This window comes from Geotrypetes seraphini, chromosome 10, assembly GCF_902459505.1.
Source record: "Geotrypetes seraphini chromosome 10, aGeoSer1.1, whole genome shotgun sequence".
Lineage (NCBI taxonomy): Eukaryota > Metazoa > Chordata > Amphibia > Gymnophiona > Dermophiidae > Geotrypetes > Geotrypetes seraphini.
The window spans coordinates 133309045-133327117 of NC_047093.1; the positions used below are offsets into that span (position 1 = coordinate 133309045).

The 18073-nt window shown below is 45.1% G+C and overlaps 1 protein-coding gene across 1 annotated transcript in view; it reads left to right on the forward strand.

Moving 5' to 3' along the window:
• Positions 1-224: 224 nt before the first annotated feature.
• Positions 225-18073, forward strand: part of LOC117367626 (zinc finger protein 493-like) — a 30826-nt gene continuing 12977 nt past the window's right edge. Inside the window, exons 1-5 of the mRNA XM_033960370.1 lie at positions 225-497; positions 2313-2439; positions 3210-3323; positions 5313-5426; positions 10002-10130. Of these exons, the coding sequence (XP_033816261.1) occupies positions 438-497; positions 2313-2439; positions 3210-3323; positions 5313-5426; positions 10002-10130 (544 nt within the window). The 5' untranslated portion in view covers positions 225-437. The remainder of the gene's footprint in view (positions 498-2312; positions 2440-3209; positions 3324-5312; positions 5427-10001; positions 10131-18073) is intronic.

Below are 18073 nucleotides of genomic sequence, written 5' to 3' on the forward strand. Positions count from 1 at the left end.
AATGTTTCTGCTTCTCTTCTGAATCTTGTCTCTTTGCAGCTCTGCGGAAGTAAAGAAAGGAACTGAGCATGCTCAAAGCTCTTCAACTACCCCCTTGCACAGGTCATCCTAGAATATCCCACCTCCGTAAGGTGGAGCTGTGGAAATAGCAGCTAACGGGCAGCAGATCTGCTGGGTTTTCTCTAGACAACCACCTTAAGGAGGCGGGCCGTTCCAAGATGACCTCATCCGGAGGGGCGGAGTGAAGAGTTCTGCACATGCTCTGTGGCTGCCTCTTCCTCTAGTGTCTGCAGGGCTGCAAAGAGCAGAAAAGATTCCGAAGACAAAGCAGAGAACTTTGTGTCCTGCAACTGGGAATCCCTGGGAGAGATTATACCTGAGATTCAGGAATTGGCTCCGCCTCTTCCTGTTTCCCTCATCATTCCAGGAACAGGGAAATGAATCCATCCCAGCAGCTGCAAAATTCAGAGGAAATGTCTGCCCTGGTGGCTGATCAGGTAAGAAAGGTTTGTTTCTCCTCTTCCAGCCTTTCCTTCTCTTTCCTTTTGGTTATTGGAATTAGGCTTTAATAGCAGGATTCTGTCTTTCTTGTGCAATCCCACTTTATTTGGGGACGATTGGGTTAATCCCATCTCCCCTCCAGGACTTCAGAGGAAGCCTCATATGTCAGAGACTTGAGCTGCACCCCTCTCCCTCTCACCTCAGCCCTGGCTTCTCCTGAATCACTTTTCCTTCCTACAAGCCAGGCTGTAGGAGCTTGTCTTTTCTTCCAAAAGTGGTTTCCACTTCCCATGTGAATCGGGGAGTCTGGCTTCCCGGTGACAGGACTAAATCGCGCGAGACAATGGCGCGCAGACAACTGAGCGCAAGGTTGACGGCGCGCCGAAGAAAAGCATTATTTTAAAGGGCTCCGACGGGGGGGGGGGAACCCCCCCACTTTACTTAACAGACATTGCGCTTGCGTTGTGGGGGTTTAGGGAGTTGTAACCCCCCACATTATACTTAAAACTGAACTTTTTCCCTAAAAAACAGGCAAAAAGTTCGGTTTCAAGTATAATGAGGGGGGTTACAACCCCCCAAACCCCCCACAATGCCAGCGCGATGTCTGTTAAGTAAAATAGGGGAGTTCCCCACCAACACCCCCCGTCGGAACCCTTTAAAATAGTGCTTTTCTTCGGCGCACTGTCAACCTTGCGCTCAGTTGTCTGCGTGCCGTTGTCTTGCGCGATTTTGTCTATGAACCGTGTTGGTGCTCTCCCTAGCTATATAGTAAGCTTTTAAGCTTACTGAGCATGTACAGGAGCCCTGGTCCTCGAGCCCCCTTCCCTCCTTCTCTCAGGTTTGTTTGTTGTTCCTTATCAGTCGCAGCTCTCCCTTTCTCTTAAGGAAAAAAAAATAGAAAATTAATAATTCTGTACTACTTTTAGACTAGAAAGCCTTTGCTTTCTTGCCCTTAGAGCGTAAAAAAAAAAAAAAAACCCCATCCCAAAACCAGAACAAAGTTCCTTCTAGAGAAAGAAGCCCCTAAAACCCAACAAATATACATCAATAAAGAAGAACTGCTACTTCAAAACTTTCTAAAGTTCTTGAAGTAGTGATGCACTTGGGACATTCCGTACCTGGGCTCCGTGGATGATGTCCCCCACCGGTGAGAATATCTGCCTGCTGTCCCTGGATAACACCTTATACGGTAAGTAACTGTGCTTTCTGAGAGGGACAGGGGTTTTCCTCTTTTGCTCCCCTTCCCCTACTGGGTGCTTGAGCTTTTCCCACAGAAAGAATCACTTTGGGGTAATATATTTATGTATTTTTTCTTTGATCTATTGTAAAGATTATAGTTATAATTATTCAGGAATTGAGTTTTATCTGTTAGGTGAGGAGAACATAGGGTAAGAAAGAGCTGATTTAGGTTAAGTTCTGAAAGTGATCAGACTTTGAAATTCATTGTTTGCCTCCAGTATATATATATATATATTTCTTGTAATTATCAAATTAATTCTTTCAATAAACTAATTTGATTATTTAAATTTATTTCTGGTTTCTATTGTTATTTTGGGGACATTTTGCTTGATAAGGGAAATTTCTTGGGTATTGGGACTAGTTTCCCTGACAATAGTTTTATATGAACACAGACCTCTGGGTGAAAGCGGAGCAAAAGAGAAGAATTTCACACATTTGGGTATAAATTACAAAAGGCAGTGTTTACCCATCAACCCCACTGTTCAGTGCGATCTGATCTCACTGACAGCTTATATAACAGTCTAGTAAACCCAGTGAAACTGTGGCTGAGGGTCTCCTATTTCCTTTTCCAGGCATTGGTCACATTCAAGGATGTCGCTGCTTATTTCTGGGATGTGGAGTGGAACATTCTGGGAGAACGGCAGAAGGAGCTTTACAAGAAAGTCATCAAGGAGGTTCATGGGATCCTCTTGTCACGAGGTAAATATCTCTTCTCTATCATCTACCACACAGGCTCATTAGGAAATCAGTGAGATACAAATCACAAGTACCTGGTTCCATGGGCATCTGACATTTAGAACTTAGCTTCTGATGCCATCCAATATCCAACAGGAGCCAGTGATAGACCTTAAAATAGAGGCTTCATAAATGACCAGCTAGGGACACCCCAAGCCTGTCAGATTTTCAGGATACCCACAATGAATATGAATGAGATAAATTTGCATGCTCTGCCTACATCTGTCTTATGCATATCCATTGTGGATACCTTGAAAACCAGAGTGGACGGTGTGCCTCGAGGACTGGAGTGAGAACCCCTACTATAGAACAAAAGTTTGGTACGGAAGACCAGGAGGAGGATTTACCATTCAGATTTCTTCCTGGGAACTCAAATTCTGTGTGAGGACAACACATGTCAACTGCACTCTAGTCAAACGTACTGTCCAATGTGTAACCCTTTTTGAATGGTTGCAGATATCAATGAGAAGACTGACCTCTGCAATGCCTCCATCTAGGAGGACTATGAAGAGAAATGTCTGTATCACATCTCCAAGGTTTATGCATAATCAAGTGGCGGGTTGTAGCTGCCTCTTCTCTCAAGGTTTTATCAGACAAATACTCAGATCTTCCTCCACTCACACACTCCTCCGTGCACACTTTCATGCACTGCTTCTTCAGAACAGGAAACAGATGATACTTCCATAGGGTTTCTATATACAATTAAATGTCATTTTCCTCCTCCTTATTAACAGGTTACTCAATTGTTAATCCTGATGTTATATTTAAGATTAAAAAGGAAGATGAGAAACATTTCACTCAAGACTTTGAGTGGGAAGGAAAAGAAAACCCACATGACTCCATGAAGGGTAAGTAAATGTTTAGGATTTAAAGGGCTCTGCTTTTTTCAGATCATGGGAGATGGGTCCTGGACATCAAACATTTGGAGACTTAAATGTATATCCTTGGTGGTGGGAAGGATGGGAGGGATTGTATTCTATAATAATGCTACTATGATGAACATAAGAACTTAAGAATTGCCGCTGCTGGGTCAGACCAGTGGTCCATCGTGCTCAGCAGTCCGCTCATGCGGCAGCCCTTAAGTCAAAGACCGGTGCCCTATTTGAGTCTAGCCTTAATTGCGTATGTTCTGTTCCATTAGGAACTTATCGAACCTTGTCTTGAATCCCTGGAGTGTGCTTTCCCTCTATAACAGCCTCCGGAAGAGCGTTCTAGATTTCTACCACTCTCTGGGTGAAGAAGAACTTCCTTACGTTTGTACGGAATCTTTCCCCTTTTAACTTTAGCGAGTGCCCTCTCGTTCTCTTCACCTTAGAGAGGGTGAACATTCTCTCTTTCTCTACTAAGTCAATTCCCTTTAATATCTTGAATGTTTCGATCATGTCCTCTCTCAATCTTCTCTTCTCAAGAGAGGAGGCCCAGTTTCTCGAGCTTCTCGTTGTATGGCAACTTCCCCAGTCCCTTAACCATTTTTGTCGCTCTTCTCTGGACCCTTTCGAGTAGTGCTATGTCCTTTTTCATGTACGGCGACCAGTGTTAGACGCAGTATTCCAGGTGGGGGCGTACCATGGCCCGGTATAATAACCTTTTCAGATCTGTTTGTATTCCCTTCTTAATCATTCCTAGCATTCTGTTTGCCCTTTTTGCCGCCGCCACACATTGCACAGACAGTTTCATTGACTTGTCTACAAGTACTCTCAAGTCTCTCTCCTGGGGGCTCTCTCTGAGTATAGCTCCAGACATCCTGTATTCGTGCATATGATTTTTGTTACCAACATGCATCACCTTGCACTTATCCACGTTGAACCTCATTTGCCATTTTGCAGCCTATTCCTCGAGCGTATTTATGTCTCGTTGTAGGTCTTTGCAATCCTTCTGTGTCCTCACTACTCTGAATAACTTTATATCATTCACAAATTTAATCACCTCACTCGTCATGTCAATTTCTAGGTCATTTATAAATATGTTGAAGAGCACAGGCCCGAGCACCAAACCCTGCGGCACTCCACTCCTGATGCTTTTCCAGTCTGAGTATTGTCCATTCACCCCCACTTTCTGTTTCCTATCCGCCAACCAGTTTTTAATCCACGTGAGTATTTCACCCTTGATTCCATGACTCACAATTTTTCAAAGTAGGCGTTCTTTCAGAACCTTGTCGAACGCCTTCTGAAAATCTAGATAGATAGAAACATAGAGTATGATGGTAGAAAAGGGCCGACGGCCCAACAAGTCTGCCCACTCAAGAACCCTCCCTCCTCCCTCCCTCCATCTTTTATGCATTCCTCTGGAGCGACCCCACCTGTCTGTCCCATCGTCCCTTGAAGTCGAGTGTGGTTCTGGCCTCGACTACCTGACGTGGAAGACCATTCCATTGATCAATTATCCTTTTGGTGAAGAAATACTTCCTGGTATCCCCATGGAATCTTCCCCCCCCTGAGTTTTAGCGGATGCCTTCTTGTCGCCGTGGGACCCATAAGACAAAATATTTCTTCCTCCACATCAATATGGCCCGTGATATACGATGTCTACTGGGTCACCCTTGTCCATCTGCCTATTTACTCCTTCGAAGAAGTGCAGTAAGTTTGTCAAGCAAGATCTTCCTTTGCTGAAGCCGTGCTGGCCGGTCCTCATCAGTTTGTGTCCGTCAAGGTGATCAATGATGCGGTCCTTTATCAGCGCCTCTACTTAGCTTTTTAGTGTGGTTTTTTTTTTGCACAGTTGTCAATGCAATGTTGACTGATATATGGGAAAAGGGGGATGGTAGGCGGAATATAGCACTGGATAAAACTGGATGTATATCCTTGGTGAATCCTTGTAAATGTGTTTCCTCTTCACAGACCTTCCTGTTGTAACGTCTGTGTTCTCACTGAGTGTTAAGCAAGAAGAAGAAATCCCCTTCATGGATCCTCCGGAATCGGAGACATCTGAACAGATTCACCCTCCTGTAACAAGTAAGTGTAAAATTCCTTCTCCACATCTTTATTAAGGTCAGCCTGGATCATTCAGTAATTTAATGCTAGAGGGATAAAAGGTCATCGACCTTTCTTATTATTATTGGGTTTTTTTCCCTACTTTGGATGGAGGAGGCAGCTGACAGAGATAGCTCATGCCTGCTAAACCCTTCATCCTAATGTCATGGGGCTGAGAAATTTGTATTGTTAAAAGAAATGGTGGTGATGAGGAGAATTTTCTGTTTTGGAGGGAACAGGATATAGTTTGAATAAAGTTATTAAAGGGAATATCCCAATGTTTTCCCCAATAATAAGAAATACTCAGTGGCCAGTACAAGAAGGGTAGTGAACAATTAAGATTCAATGGAGCCATGAGGCAAATTCTGGCAGGAAAATTTTCAGATGAAGACCTTTAATGATAATAAAGAACAGTAATTAGTAAAAGATGAGGGAAGTTAAAAGAATTAGGATCTGTTTCAAAAGAGGTATAAGATTGAGGAATGATTAAACATGACTGAGAAGGCAAAAGATTAGGGATGAAAATGCTTTCTGGAAGTGTCTTATTTTGGCCCAAACTCTGAGGACTTTACATTAAGGTGTGGAATAAATAGAGGGAAATGAAATGCATGCTTGTTCTCACTCAGGCTCTGTCCCCTCCTGACATCCATATGGGGCAGGGGTCTGGGAACGGAGGTCCTTGTGCTGAGAGAATCTTACATAGTTACATAGTAAATGACGGCAGATAAAGACCCGAGTTGTCCACCCAGTCTGCCCAACCATACATGCTCCATAAATTAATTTAGTTTAAATGGTCCTTTTTCTTAGCCATTTCTGGGCCAGAAACCCAGAGCCCTGCCCGGTAGTGTGCTTAGGTTCCATCTACTGGAGTCTCCATCAAAGCTCACTCCAGCCCATCTTAACCATCGAAACCCTCCATAGCCCATCCTCAACTGAATGTCCATATACGGGACACAGGCCGTCCAAGCCTGCCCAGTACCGGCCTTAGTTCCTTCAATGTATGCCCATTATTTTCTGATTCGAGATCCTCTGTGTTCATCCCACGCTTGTTTGAACTCTATCACTGTTTTCTTCTCCACCACCTCTCTCGGGAGCGCATTCCATGCACGATGCATGCTCAAATCCACATTTTTGCCAATTAATGCCAATAACTGATTGTTTAAAAATAGCTAAGGGGAAGGGAAAAGGGATGAGACTTGAAATGCCGCTTTTTCTTTATGTGGTTACAATCAAAGCGGTTTACATATTTTAGACAGATACTTATTTTGTACATGGGGCAAACCAAACTAATGTTATAATGATCTGTACAGGGTCTATTTAGCTATTTATATATACAATAGTCTTTAAGCCCGTTACATTAACGGGTGCTAGAATAGATGTGTCTGTCTTTCTTTCTCTCTCTCTCTCCTTGGCCGCTTTCTGTCTGTCTGTCTTTCTTTCTGTCTGTGTGTGTCTCTCTCTCTCTCTCCTTGGCTGCTGTCTGTCTGTCTTTCTTTCTGTTTCTCTCTCTCCTTGGCTGCTTTCTGTCTGTCTGTCTTTCTTTCTCTCTCTCTCCTTGGCCGCTGTCTGTCTGTCTTTTCTTTCTTTCTTTCTTTCTTTCTCTCTCTCTCCTTGGCCGCTGTCTGTCTGTCTTTTCTTTCTTTCTCTCTCTCTCCTTGGCCGCTGTCTGTCTGTCTTTTCTTTCTTTCGCTCTCTCTCTTTGGCCGCTGTCTGTTTCTCTGGCATTCTTTCTGTCTGTGTCTTTCCCTGGCCCCCTATCTGTCTGTCTTTTTTTATTTATCTCTCTCTCCTTGACCGCTGTCTGTCTTTTTTTCTTTGTTTCTCTTTGGCCACTGTCTGTCTGTCTCTCTGGCTCCCTGTCTGTTTGTCATTCTTTCTGTCTGTGTCTTTCCCTGGCCTCTTGTCTGTGTCTTTCTTTCTGTCTGTCTCTCTCCCGGGCCCCCTGCCTGCCTATCTCTCTCTTGCGCCATGTCTGCCTGTCTCTCCGTGGCCCCTTCTGTCTCTGCCCCCCCCCCCCCGAGCAAACCAAGATTGCTGCCTGCCCCCCAAAGCAGACCCCTTTCCCTCTCCCTCTCCACTTCCCTGTGCAGCAGTAGCAGCCAGACTCCTTGCAGCACCCGCACTCTGTCCGCTTCATCCAGGCCGAAGGACACCCTCCTGCCGTTGCTCTCGGCGCTGCTCAAACCGCCGCACATGACGCAAATCAAACACGACCACGGAAGCACACAGCACAGCAGCAGGGATCACGGCCTCCTAAATGCGCATGCATGCTTAGGGTTTTATTATAGAGGATACATATATACCCAAGGCAGTTCATATATATACAGTGGGGCCCCAGTATCTGCGGTTAATAGGTTCCAAGACCTACCACAGATAAGTGAAATCGCAGATAATAATGAACGCTATTATAACGCAGTTTAATGGCCTGAACACTGAGTGCTCCCTACCCCTCACACTCTACCCCATCTTGCCGCAGCCCCCCTCCCCGCTCCAGTGTACCTCCTCAAATCTTCACCGGCAGCGAGCTGAATCCCCTGCCCGCCGCTCGCGCCAGCCTGAGCTCCCTCCCCCTTCTGGTCTCGCAAACCGGATGTGACCCAAGAGGAGGGAGTCCAGGCCAGCGCAAGCAGCAGGCAGGAGATGCTCGCTGCCAGTGAACATCTGAGGAGGTAAGCTGTGAGCACGATGGGGTAGAGTGCTCGGGCCACGGTAAATTGTGGATAATTGAAACCGTGGATGAAAAATCCGTGGATACAGTGGTCCTCGACCCTTATATATATATATACACACTTTCTATTTTTTGGTACTTTTTTTAGTCTATTTGAATGAATAATTGATCATTAGTGCACAATTATTGACTTATTCCATTAAATTGCTCACACAACTTTGGCCATCAGTTATAGAATCCATGAGTTGGTGAGTAAGTTCAAAGGGAGTGCGCATGTGGGCAAAGAATGGATGGGCATGTTTGAGCTATGCAATTATCTTATAGAATACTATATATTTTGTACATGCTGTCTTGCCTGAGATTTGTCGGGCGGCCACATGGGCTTCCCTTCATACCTTTTCCAAGTTTTTCCGGCTTGATGTGGCGGCTAAGGGTGATACGGCCTTTGGTGCTTCTGTTTTTACGGCGAACTCATCGGAACCTCTCCCCCCTGAGAATTAGGACTGCTTTGATACGTCCCTCGAGTTCAGCCTCCAGAGGGATTGTACATTAGGTTTCTTACCTCTGCTAATCCTCCTTCTTGTAAATTGCCTCCTGACACCGACCGCATACATATGACTGTCTCCCCGAGGGGAGCTAGTCATACATATGACAGTCTGTGCAGAGCACTGGAAAGCTCATCTTCTGGATTCCTTCTGCTTCCATTGCTGTCCGCCTTTCTGGAGTACTCTCTTTTCTTTTACTGGTTCCTTTTTGCTTGTGTGAGTGTGTGTTCTCTTTTGTGCCTGCTGCTTGCTACTTCCTTATTCCTTAGTTATATGTTTTTCCCTGTATCCACTCCGAATGTGCTGCGTTTGGCTAGTGTCAACTAGTGTTGTGGTGTTCTGTGTTGGTGGTGTTCCTAAACTTAGGATAGTAGTTTGAGTGTGTCCTGCTGTTGTTACGTATATATGTGCACTTGTTTGGTTGCTTGTTGGCTTCCTTACCTTGATTGCCCCTCCTTGGTGACTCTGCCCTTCTTGAAGCCCTTCGCAAAGGTGGTCTTGCTAAGGCGAGCGCCTTTGCCGCTCGCCGAACGGCTGCACGCCGTTGGCTCCTCCCCTTTTAAGGGGGAGTTCAGCGCTGCTGCTGCAAACGCGGTAGGGGGTGGGCGGAGCTTACTCTCGCCTGCCCCGAGCTTCCTGGTCTTCTCTGCCTTCTTCGGCTCTCTCCCCGGCTGGTAGGTTGATTCTGCCTTCTTCCTTCTCCTTTCTACCGCCTCTCCTCTTCTTTCCCGGTGCTTGGCACCGCGTGTGCCGCTTGGCTCCTCCCCTTTTAAGGGGGAGTTCGGCGCTGCTTCTGCCAACATGGTGGGGGGTGGGCAGAGCTTACTCTCGCCTGCCCCGAGTTTCCTAGTCTTCTCTGCCTTCTTCGGCTCTCTCCCTGGCTGGTAGTTGATTCTGCCTTCCTCCTCCTTTCTACCGTCTCTCCTCTTCTTTCCCGATGCTCGGAACTGTGTGTGCCGCTTGGCTCCTCCCCCTTTAAGGGGGAGTTCGGCGCTGCTTCTGCCGATGTGGTGGGAGGTGGGTGGAACTTACTCTCGCCTGCCACGAGCTTCCTGGTCTTCTTTGCCTTCTCCGGCTCTCTCCCCGGCTGGTAGGTTGATTCTGCCTTCCTCCTTCTCCTTTCTACCGCCTCTCCTCTTCTTTCCTATTAGTAAGTTTCATTTTGCTGAATTTGACTTTACCTCATTCATTGTATTTATGTTTATATTTGTTCTTTTTGCTACTGTTATGCTGTTAATAAAATTGTAAATTTATGTTTATTATAACTGCTGGGTGAATCTCTTCATAAGGGTGGTTAATAAATCCCAATAAATAAATAAACGTATTATCTTTGTCATATAACAGGCTCCCATAATGTCACACCTGACATTTTAATCCGATTTGAGCAAGAGAGATTCAAGACTGAGCCTCAGGAACCTGAGGAAAGAGGAAATCTGACCCTCACGGCCACATGTGAGGAACTGCAGGAAACAGGTGATGTAACTTAAAGCGAGAAATGGAGAAATGCAAACATTTTCTATAAGAAAGACACCTCCTCTGGCCCAAGCGCTGTTAGAAAGAGGTGTTATAATCACTGCCCATGCTTCTAACCTTTGTTATGAGGATAATGTGTTTGCTCTGTCTCCCTTATTTCCCTTTATTCTGCCTTTCATTTCTTCTCATTCTCCCTCAGTATTTTCCTGTCTGTCTCTTCCCTTATATTGAGAGTTAGGATGAAATTCTGCAACCAGCGCCTAAATTTATCGGTTGGCGCCCTGCCAATGGTCAGAAAAGGCAGGGTTGAAATGCCTAAATAAAAGGTGGATAAAATGGCCACTGGAATCATAATCTAGGAAGCTGTTTAGGCCGTGGAATGCCAAAGTAGGCGTGGCCAACCCCCGAAGTGGCGTTAGGTGATTTAAAGCGGCTACCCGGCCGTGAATCTTGCCAAGATAGGTGGCTGAAATGTAGGCTTGGGAAACCCTGGCCTACATTTCAGCCGCCTATCTTTGCCTAGATCACAGCTGCCGATCGCGGCAGAGAAATTCCCCCTCTCCCATCAGCTGAGTTAATGGGGTAGGGAGGAATTCCCCTGCCGCGATCATCTCAAAGCGACCACAGCAGGGGACCCCCGAACCCCCTCCTGCAAATCAGCCGGCAGGAGAGATGCCCACTCCCTCCTGCTGTGTCCATTTAGGTTTATTATATATTAAGACTGAACACGACCATGTTTCGGCCCAATTGGGCCTGCCCCAGGAGTCTTGGCAAATGGAAGAGAAGCAGGGATCGCTGAAACTGAAGACTTCTGAGGCAGGCCCATTTGGGTCAAAACACGGTCATGTCGAGTCTTAATATATAATAAAAGTGATTGGACACCAGAGTCTCCTTCGCTGTTTGTTTCCTACTTTCCGAGCTTTTGGGAAGTTGGTATCTCCTGTTTTCCTGGTAGAATCCCTCCTGCCACCACTCCTGCGACACACCCAGCATGAGGGATGCCCAATCCTTCCTGCCAGCACCACCCCCGAATATCTCCAGTGGGAGGGATATCCAATCCCTGCTGCTGCCAACCCCCGCTAACATCCCCGGCAGGAGGGAGGCCCAATCCCTCCTGCTGGAACACCCCTGTCACTCTCAGTGCTGAGATTTAGCAGCCATGATAAGTAGCTAAAATGTAGGCCTGGGTTTTCCAGGCCTACATTTCAGCTGCCTATCTTGGCGCGATTCTGTAACCGGAGTCCTGGAATGATTGACACAACATAAAAAAGCTTGGAATTCTTTGAACAGAACAAAGTCTAAGCCTCACGCTTCAAAGCAATCTGCTAAACATTCCTGTTCATATCATAGGCGATATACTTCTAAATCTTCTGCTTCCAGGCCTCCACTGCAAAAGAAGCAAAAACAACAGTGGCTTCAGAAAGCTCAGGAAACTGCTAAATCCTTTTCCTGTGCTTTGAGAAAGCTTAGCTGCTATATTCCTCTCTCTCAGGCTCTTCCTCACCAATCGGAGGTTGTCTCTAATTCTACCATCAACGTTAGACTTTCATAACAACCAACCTGTGGGTTCTCAAAGTCATCAAGGAGGGTTACTCTTTTCATTTTATCACCATACCTCCAAATCATCTTCCAAGAGAGTTCTCTTTCAACACTCAGCAGACGTCTCTTCTTCTTCAGGAAATAGAGGCTCTGCTTCAACTAAATGCCATAGAGGTAGTACCCCCTTCTCAGAAAAGTCAGGGGTTGTACTCCAGGTATTTTCTCATCCCAAAGAAGATGGGAGGTCTATGTCCAATTCTTGACCTCTGACACCTAAACAAATTCCTAGTCAAAGAAAAGTTTTGAATGTTATCTCTAGGAACTCCATATCCACTATTAGATCAAAACGATTGGCTATGCTCTCTAGATCTAAACGAGGCTTATACCCATATACTGATTCATCCTGCTCACAGAAAATTTCTATGGTTTCAGATAGCCCATCAACATTTTCAGTACAAAGTTCTGCTCTTCGGCTTGGCCTCCTCTCCAAGAATGTTCACCAAGTATAGAGTTACCAGATTTTTCTGATGGAAAATCGGGACCCATGGCCACACCCCAAGGCCAGCCTAGTTCTGCCCACATCCCACCCTGTCCCAACCCCACCCCCACTTCACTTAACCTGTTCTGCGCGTTTGTGGATGCTGTTCCAACGTTGGAGGCTTTTCGAAACCCGGACTAAGTGCTGGGTTTTAAAAAGCCATCCAGACGTGTTCTCAAAAAGAGGATGTGTCCGGGGAAATTCGGACGTGTGGAAACCCTAACCAAGTGACTGGTGGTTGTGGCAGCAGCTTTAAGAGATCAAGGGTTTCACGTTTTTCCCTATCGCGATGACTGGCTCACAAAAGATGCCTCTCCTTAAGGGGGCTCTAAGCGATTCAAAATGCTCTGAAGACTTTTCAACACACTGTGTCCAATCAAGTCCTTCTGGTATGCACAAACAATCAAGTTGCGATGCATTACATGAACAAGCAAAGAGGTATGAGAAAATTTGGACCTGGGCTCGAAACATATTTCTGAAAGCTGTTTATATTCAAGGAGCACATAATACTCTTGCTGACAAACTCAGCAGATTTCTTTGGCCACATGAGTGGACACTCAACTCCATGGTCTTGTGTCAGATATTCTCTTTTTGGAAGACTCTTCAGATAGACCTATTTGTGTCCTCCCCTCAATCACAAACTGCCTCAATTCTGTTCCAGACAATGCCCTCCTCATCGTCTAGAGGCAGATGCCTTTCTTCTGGATTGGTCCGACAAATTCCTTTATGCATTTCCACCAACTCCTCTCATTCTCAAGATGCTAATCAAGCTCAAGCAAGAATCAGCCACCATGATCATTAGTCCCTCGGTGGCCCAGACAACTGTGGTTCTCTCTTTTACTTCAGCTCAATGTAAAGGATCTAATACCCTTGCAGATCTTTCCATTTCTTCTTATGCAGAGTCAAAGGTCTCTTTTACATCCCAATCTGCAATTGTTACACCTTGGGATGACCATGGCAGACGCTGATCTTTCTGATCTTGTCAGAACCATTTTAGATGCATCCAGAAAACCTTCTACACAGCAGTGCTACCAATAGAAGTGGACATGTTTTTCAACATGGTATGCTCTTCATCATCTTCAATATCTCATTGGAAAGTAGTATTTTAAATCTCCATAATTTCTGCACGTCGAATGAGTGAGCTTCAAGCGTTGGTGTCGGACCCACCTTTTCTACCATGATTGAAGTAGTTCTCCACACCCATCCTAAATTCTTGCCGAAAGTAGTCACGGAATTTCATATAAATCAATCAATTGAGTATCCAGTTTTCTTTCTAAAGCCTCATTCTAATTTAATCCAATGCTTAGTTTTGTATACCGGGTTCTCAATCTGGGAAAGCTCGACTCGGTTTACAGTGGTTAGATAAGATAATAAAAATATAAAACAGTGATTAAATTATACATTCTCACCCTGGAGAAACAGCTCTTCACACCTTAGATTGTAAATGAGCCTTGGCTTATTACTTACAAAAGAATTTTGCCACACAGAACCTCTCCTCAACTGTTCATCTCCTTTGATCTTAACAGGTTGGGCCGGCCTGTAACCAAGAGAACTATTTCCACATGGCTAGTGTCCTGCATTTCCTTCTACTATGCTCAGACTGGGCTGCAGCTCGAGGGTCCTGTAACAGCACATAAGGTCCGAGCTAGGGCAGCTTCAGTTGCATTCTTCCGTTCCACTCCCATAGATGAAATCTACAAAGCAGCTACTTGGTCCTCAGTTCGCACGTTCACGTCTCACTACTGAATTGAATCTTTTCCCAGAGAGGAGGATGGTCACTTTGGCCAAGCATCATTACAAAATTTATTCTCTTAATGACCAACTCTCCCTTCATCCCATTTCAATAATTTAGGGAGTCCTACATGTGAGAACATGCTGCCTGCTTGTCCTAGGATAAAGCACAGTTACTTACCGTAACAGATGTTATCCCAGGACAAGCAGGCAGCATATTCTCACATGTGGGTGACATCATCCACGGAGCCCTGGTATGGAAGGTCCCAAGTGCATCGTCACTTTAAGAACTTTAGAAAGTTCACAACCGACCACACTGCGCATGCGCCTTCCCGCTTGACGTAGACGCGTGCATGGCTCCTCAGTTCAATGTTTTCCATGGACCTGGAAAGTCGTGTCATTGAATGTTGGTTATTTCTTTGCTTTGCCTTCTCGCTCGCGTGTATTTTTATTTACTTTTCTTTCTTTTCTATTCCTGGTCTTTCTTTTTCCTTATATATTTAAAAAACAAAACAAAACCCCTTTCTCTATTTTTCTCGTTGCCTTCAGGTTTCGACGGCGGGGCCTATTTTTCTGCCTCAGCCTTTCTCCTTTGATTTGACTGAGGCGGTTTTTCATAACTTAATGTCCCAGCCGTTAACGGGTTTCAAGAAGTGCGGCAGGTGCCAGTGGACAATTTCCATTACAGACCCACACTCATGGTGTATTCAGTGTCTTAGGCTGGACCACCGCATTGTTCTTCACGGTGTTCTCTGAAAAAAATGCACCTTAAAAAAGTTGACTTCTACAATGGAAACAGCTTTTCGGTGCCACAATGGAAAGACTCCAGTCCCCTCATCCTTCGACGTCTACAACACCGAAAGCAAAGGCACCGCAATCTGTGGCACCAACAACCAATGCACCGCTTTCCGTGGCTTCAACAGCACCGAGGTCTTCGGCACCGCCTTCCACATGGCATGGCAGCCCCTTGCTCCATCCGGTAAGCCAGCGAAGAAGTCACCAGCTTCCCAGGTAGAGTCGCAGGCCACTAAGGCATTGCTGGCCAGGTCATGCTGGCCAAGCGACGACCTTTCATGCGACTCGCTCCACAATCCAGGGGTTACTCTTCTTCAGAGAAATCCTTTTCAGAGTGGGTCGCAGCACCAATGGCACCAGTGGAAAAAGCTACAGGTATCGGAGCCTTCTTTGAAAGAACAATTTGAGGAGTTCTTTTGTGTGGAGTATGGGGAAATGTTTCAAAAATTATTATACTCGATCCCACAGGTACCATCCTCACAGGTACCATCCTCACAGGTACCGGCCCAGCTTGAGCATATAAATACAAGAGATGTTGGTACCAGTCCGCAGTCTTTGATGCCGTCTCCTGGAACTCGGCACTGCCCATCATTCAGAGATGCATAAAAGACTCATGCTTCCAGTCATCGATCCAGTTCATCGAGGCATCGTTCCTCCTCTTCAAGACATTCTCAATCCAACAAGTCTTCTTGCAAGTCCAAACATATTTCTTCTAAATGTTCAGAAAAACGTAAACATCGTGCACCTTCTCCATCACCGGACCGGTAACGACGTAAAAGAAGATATAGATCTCAGTCTCTGGTCATAGATTCTGACCTTCAAATTGAGTCTTCTATTAATGATTCCTCATTATCAACATGATTCTCTGGAGCAGCACTCTCCACAGACTCCTGAAAAAGAATCATCTCCTCCTGAGACACTTTCCTTTACCCTTTTTATAAGACAACTAGGTAAGGACATGTCTCTTAAACTGGAAGTGGACTTCAAATATACTCCTGAATATATGGAGACTATGGATATTAAACATCCTTCTAAGGAGGTTATTAAACTTCCTCTTCATGCAATTTTGAAGGATACTCTTCATAAAAATTGGGAATCTCTGTTGTCAGTACCAGTTGCTCCCAGGAAGTTGGACTCTCTCTATAAACTTGCTCCCACACTCAGGTTTGACAAGCCTCAACTGTCTCATCAATCCCTAGTGATGGAATCGATGCTTAATAATTCGACCTCCTTCAGGGTTTATGCCTCAGTTCCGCCAGGGAGGGAGGGTTGCACTACGGACAGATTTGGTAGACGTCTCTTTCAAAATTCCATGTTGTCTAGTTGTGTGAATAATTACACATTATATTTCTCATGTTATCTCAAGCAGTTGCTTAAGCAATTATCAATATACCAGAACTATCTCTCTTCTCACCGTATAAGGGTTTTCAACAATTAGTCTGTATCCTTTTTCAATTACATAAGCATTTGGTTCAATTTGCTTACGACTCTATTGAACTATCGTCCAGAGCTTCATCTATGTCCATAGCCACGCGGAGATTAGCATGGCTCAGGATTGCTGACATGGATGTCAGTCTTCAAGATCGATTGGCTAACATTCCCTGTCTCGGAGATGAGCTTTTTTGGAGATACCATTGAAATGCCACTCAAAAGCTTTGTGCTTATAAAAAATCTTGGTTACACCTAAACCAAAACAATCCACTTCAAGATCATTCAAACCTGCTGCCTCTTATCAAAGACAATATTCAGCTAATCCATCTACTGCTTCCCGTCCTCAGCAGAAAAAGCAAAAACAATAACGTTCTCAGAAACCTTCAGAGTCTGCTCCAGCTAAGCCTACTCAGTCTTTTTGACCAGTTACTCGAGAGCATAGTTTCAATAAAATTACCTCTATCTCTCCCTCAACCTATAGGAGGTCGTCTTCAACATTATTCTCACCGCTGGGAAATCATCACATCCAACCTCTGGGTTCTCAACATTATAAGAGAAGGTTACTCCCTTCATTTTATCACCGTCCCTCCGGATCATCCTCCAAGAGAGTCTGCTTCCAATATCCTTCAACCCTATCTGCTTCAGGAGATCGAGAGTCTACTTCTTCTCAACACCATTGAGAAGGTTCCTCCAGAACAAGAGAACACGGGGTTTTACTCTCGGTATTTTCTGATAACAAAGAAGACAGGAGGTCTTCGACTGATATTGGATCTCGGAGCTCTCAAAAAATTTCTAGTCGAGGAAAAATTCAGAATGTTATCTCTAGCAATTTTGTATCCCCTTCTCAATCACAATGATTGGCTAAGCTCTCTGGATCTAAAAGAAGCCTATACTCATATACCAATTCATCTGGCTTCCAGGAAGTTCCTCAGATTTCAAGTGGTGCAATACCACTTCCAATACAAAGTTCTACCTTTTCGGCCTGGCATCCTCTCCCAGAGTCTTTACCAAGTGCCTGGTAGTGGTAGCAGCGGCTTTGAGGTCTCAGGGACTTCAAGTTTTTCCCTATCTAAACGACTGGCTCATCAAGGACATTTCACATCTCACTGTGCTCTCAGCGACACAGCAAACTGTTTTATTTCTCCAGAATTTGAGATTTGAAATCAATTTTACAAAATCTCAATTTCAACCGTCTCAGAAACTCCAGTTCATCGGAGCCCTTCTAGATACAACTCGGAGCATTTCTTCTCCAACAGCGTCAAGTAGCACTTCTTCAACTACGCCATCAGGTTGTCCAGCTTCAATCTCTTTTGGCAAGATGCATGATAGGTCTTCTAGGACACATGGCATCAACAGTCCATGTGACTCCCTTTGCGAGGCTGCACCTACGCATTCCTCAATGAACATTAGCCTCACAATGGACACAGGCTCTCGACCCACTTTCGCAGCATATTGCAGTGACCTTGTCTCTTCGACAATCCTACAATGGTGGATGCAATCTTCCAATCTTTCCAGAGGGTTGCTCTTCCAAACGCTTCCTCATCAGAAAGTCCTGACTATGGATTCCTCAACCTATGCTTGGGGAGCTTACCTAGATGGCCTACGCACTCAAGGTCTTTGGACCAGCAAGGATCGGCGCCATCATATAAATCTGTTGGAACTCAGAACGATTTACAACGCTCTAAAAGCTTTCCAGCATCTTATTCAAGATCAAGTTCTCCTTGTCCGGACAGACAATCAAGTAGCCTCCTCTGTCAGGAGGCTCTGAAAATTTGGAATTGGGCCATTCCTCGCAACATTTTTCTCAAAGCTGTTTACATTCAGGGAGAACAGAATTTCCTGGCAGACAAGCTCAGCTGAATTCTTCAACCACACAAATGGACTCTAAACTCAGCAGCTCTCTATTCCA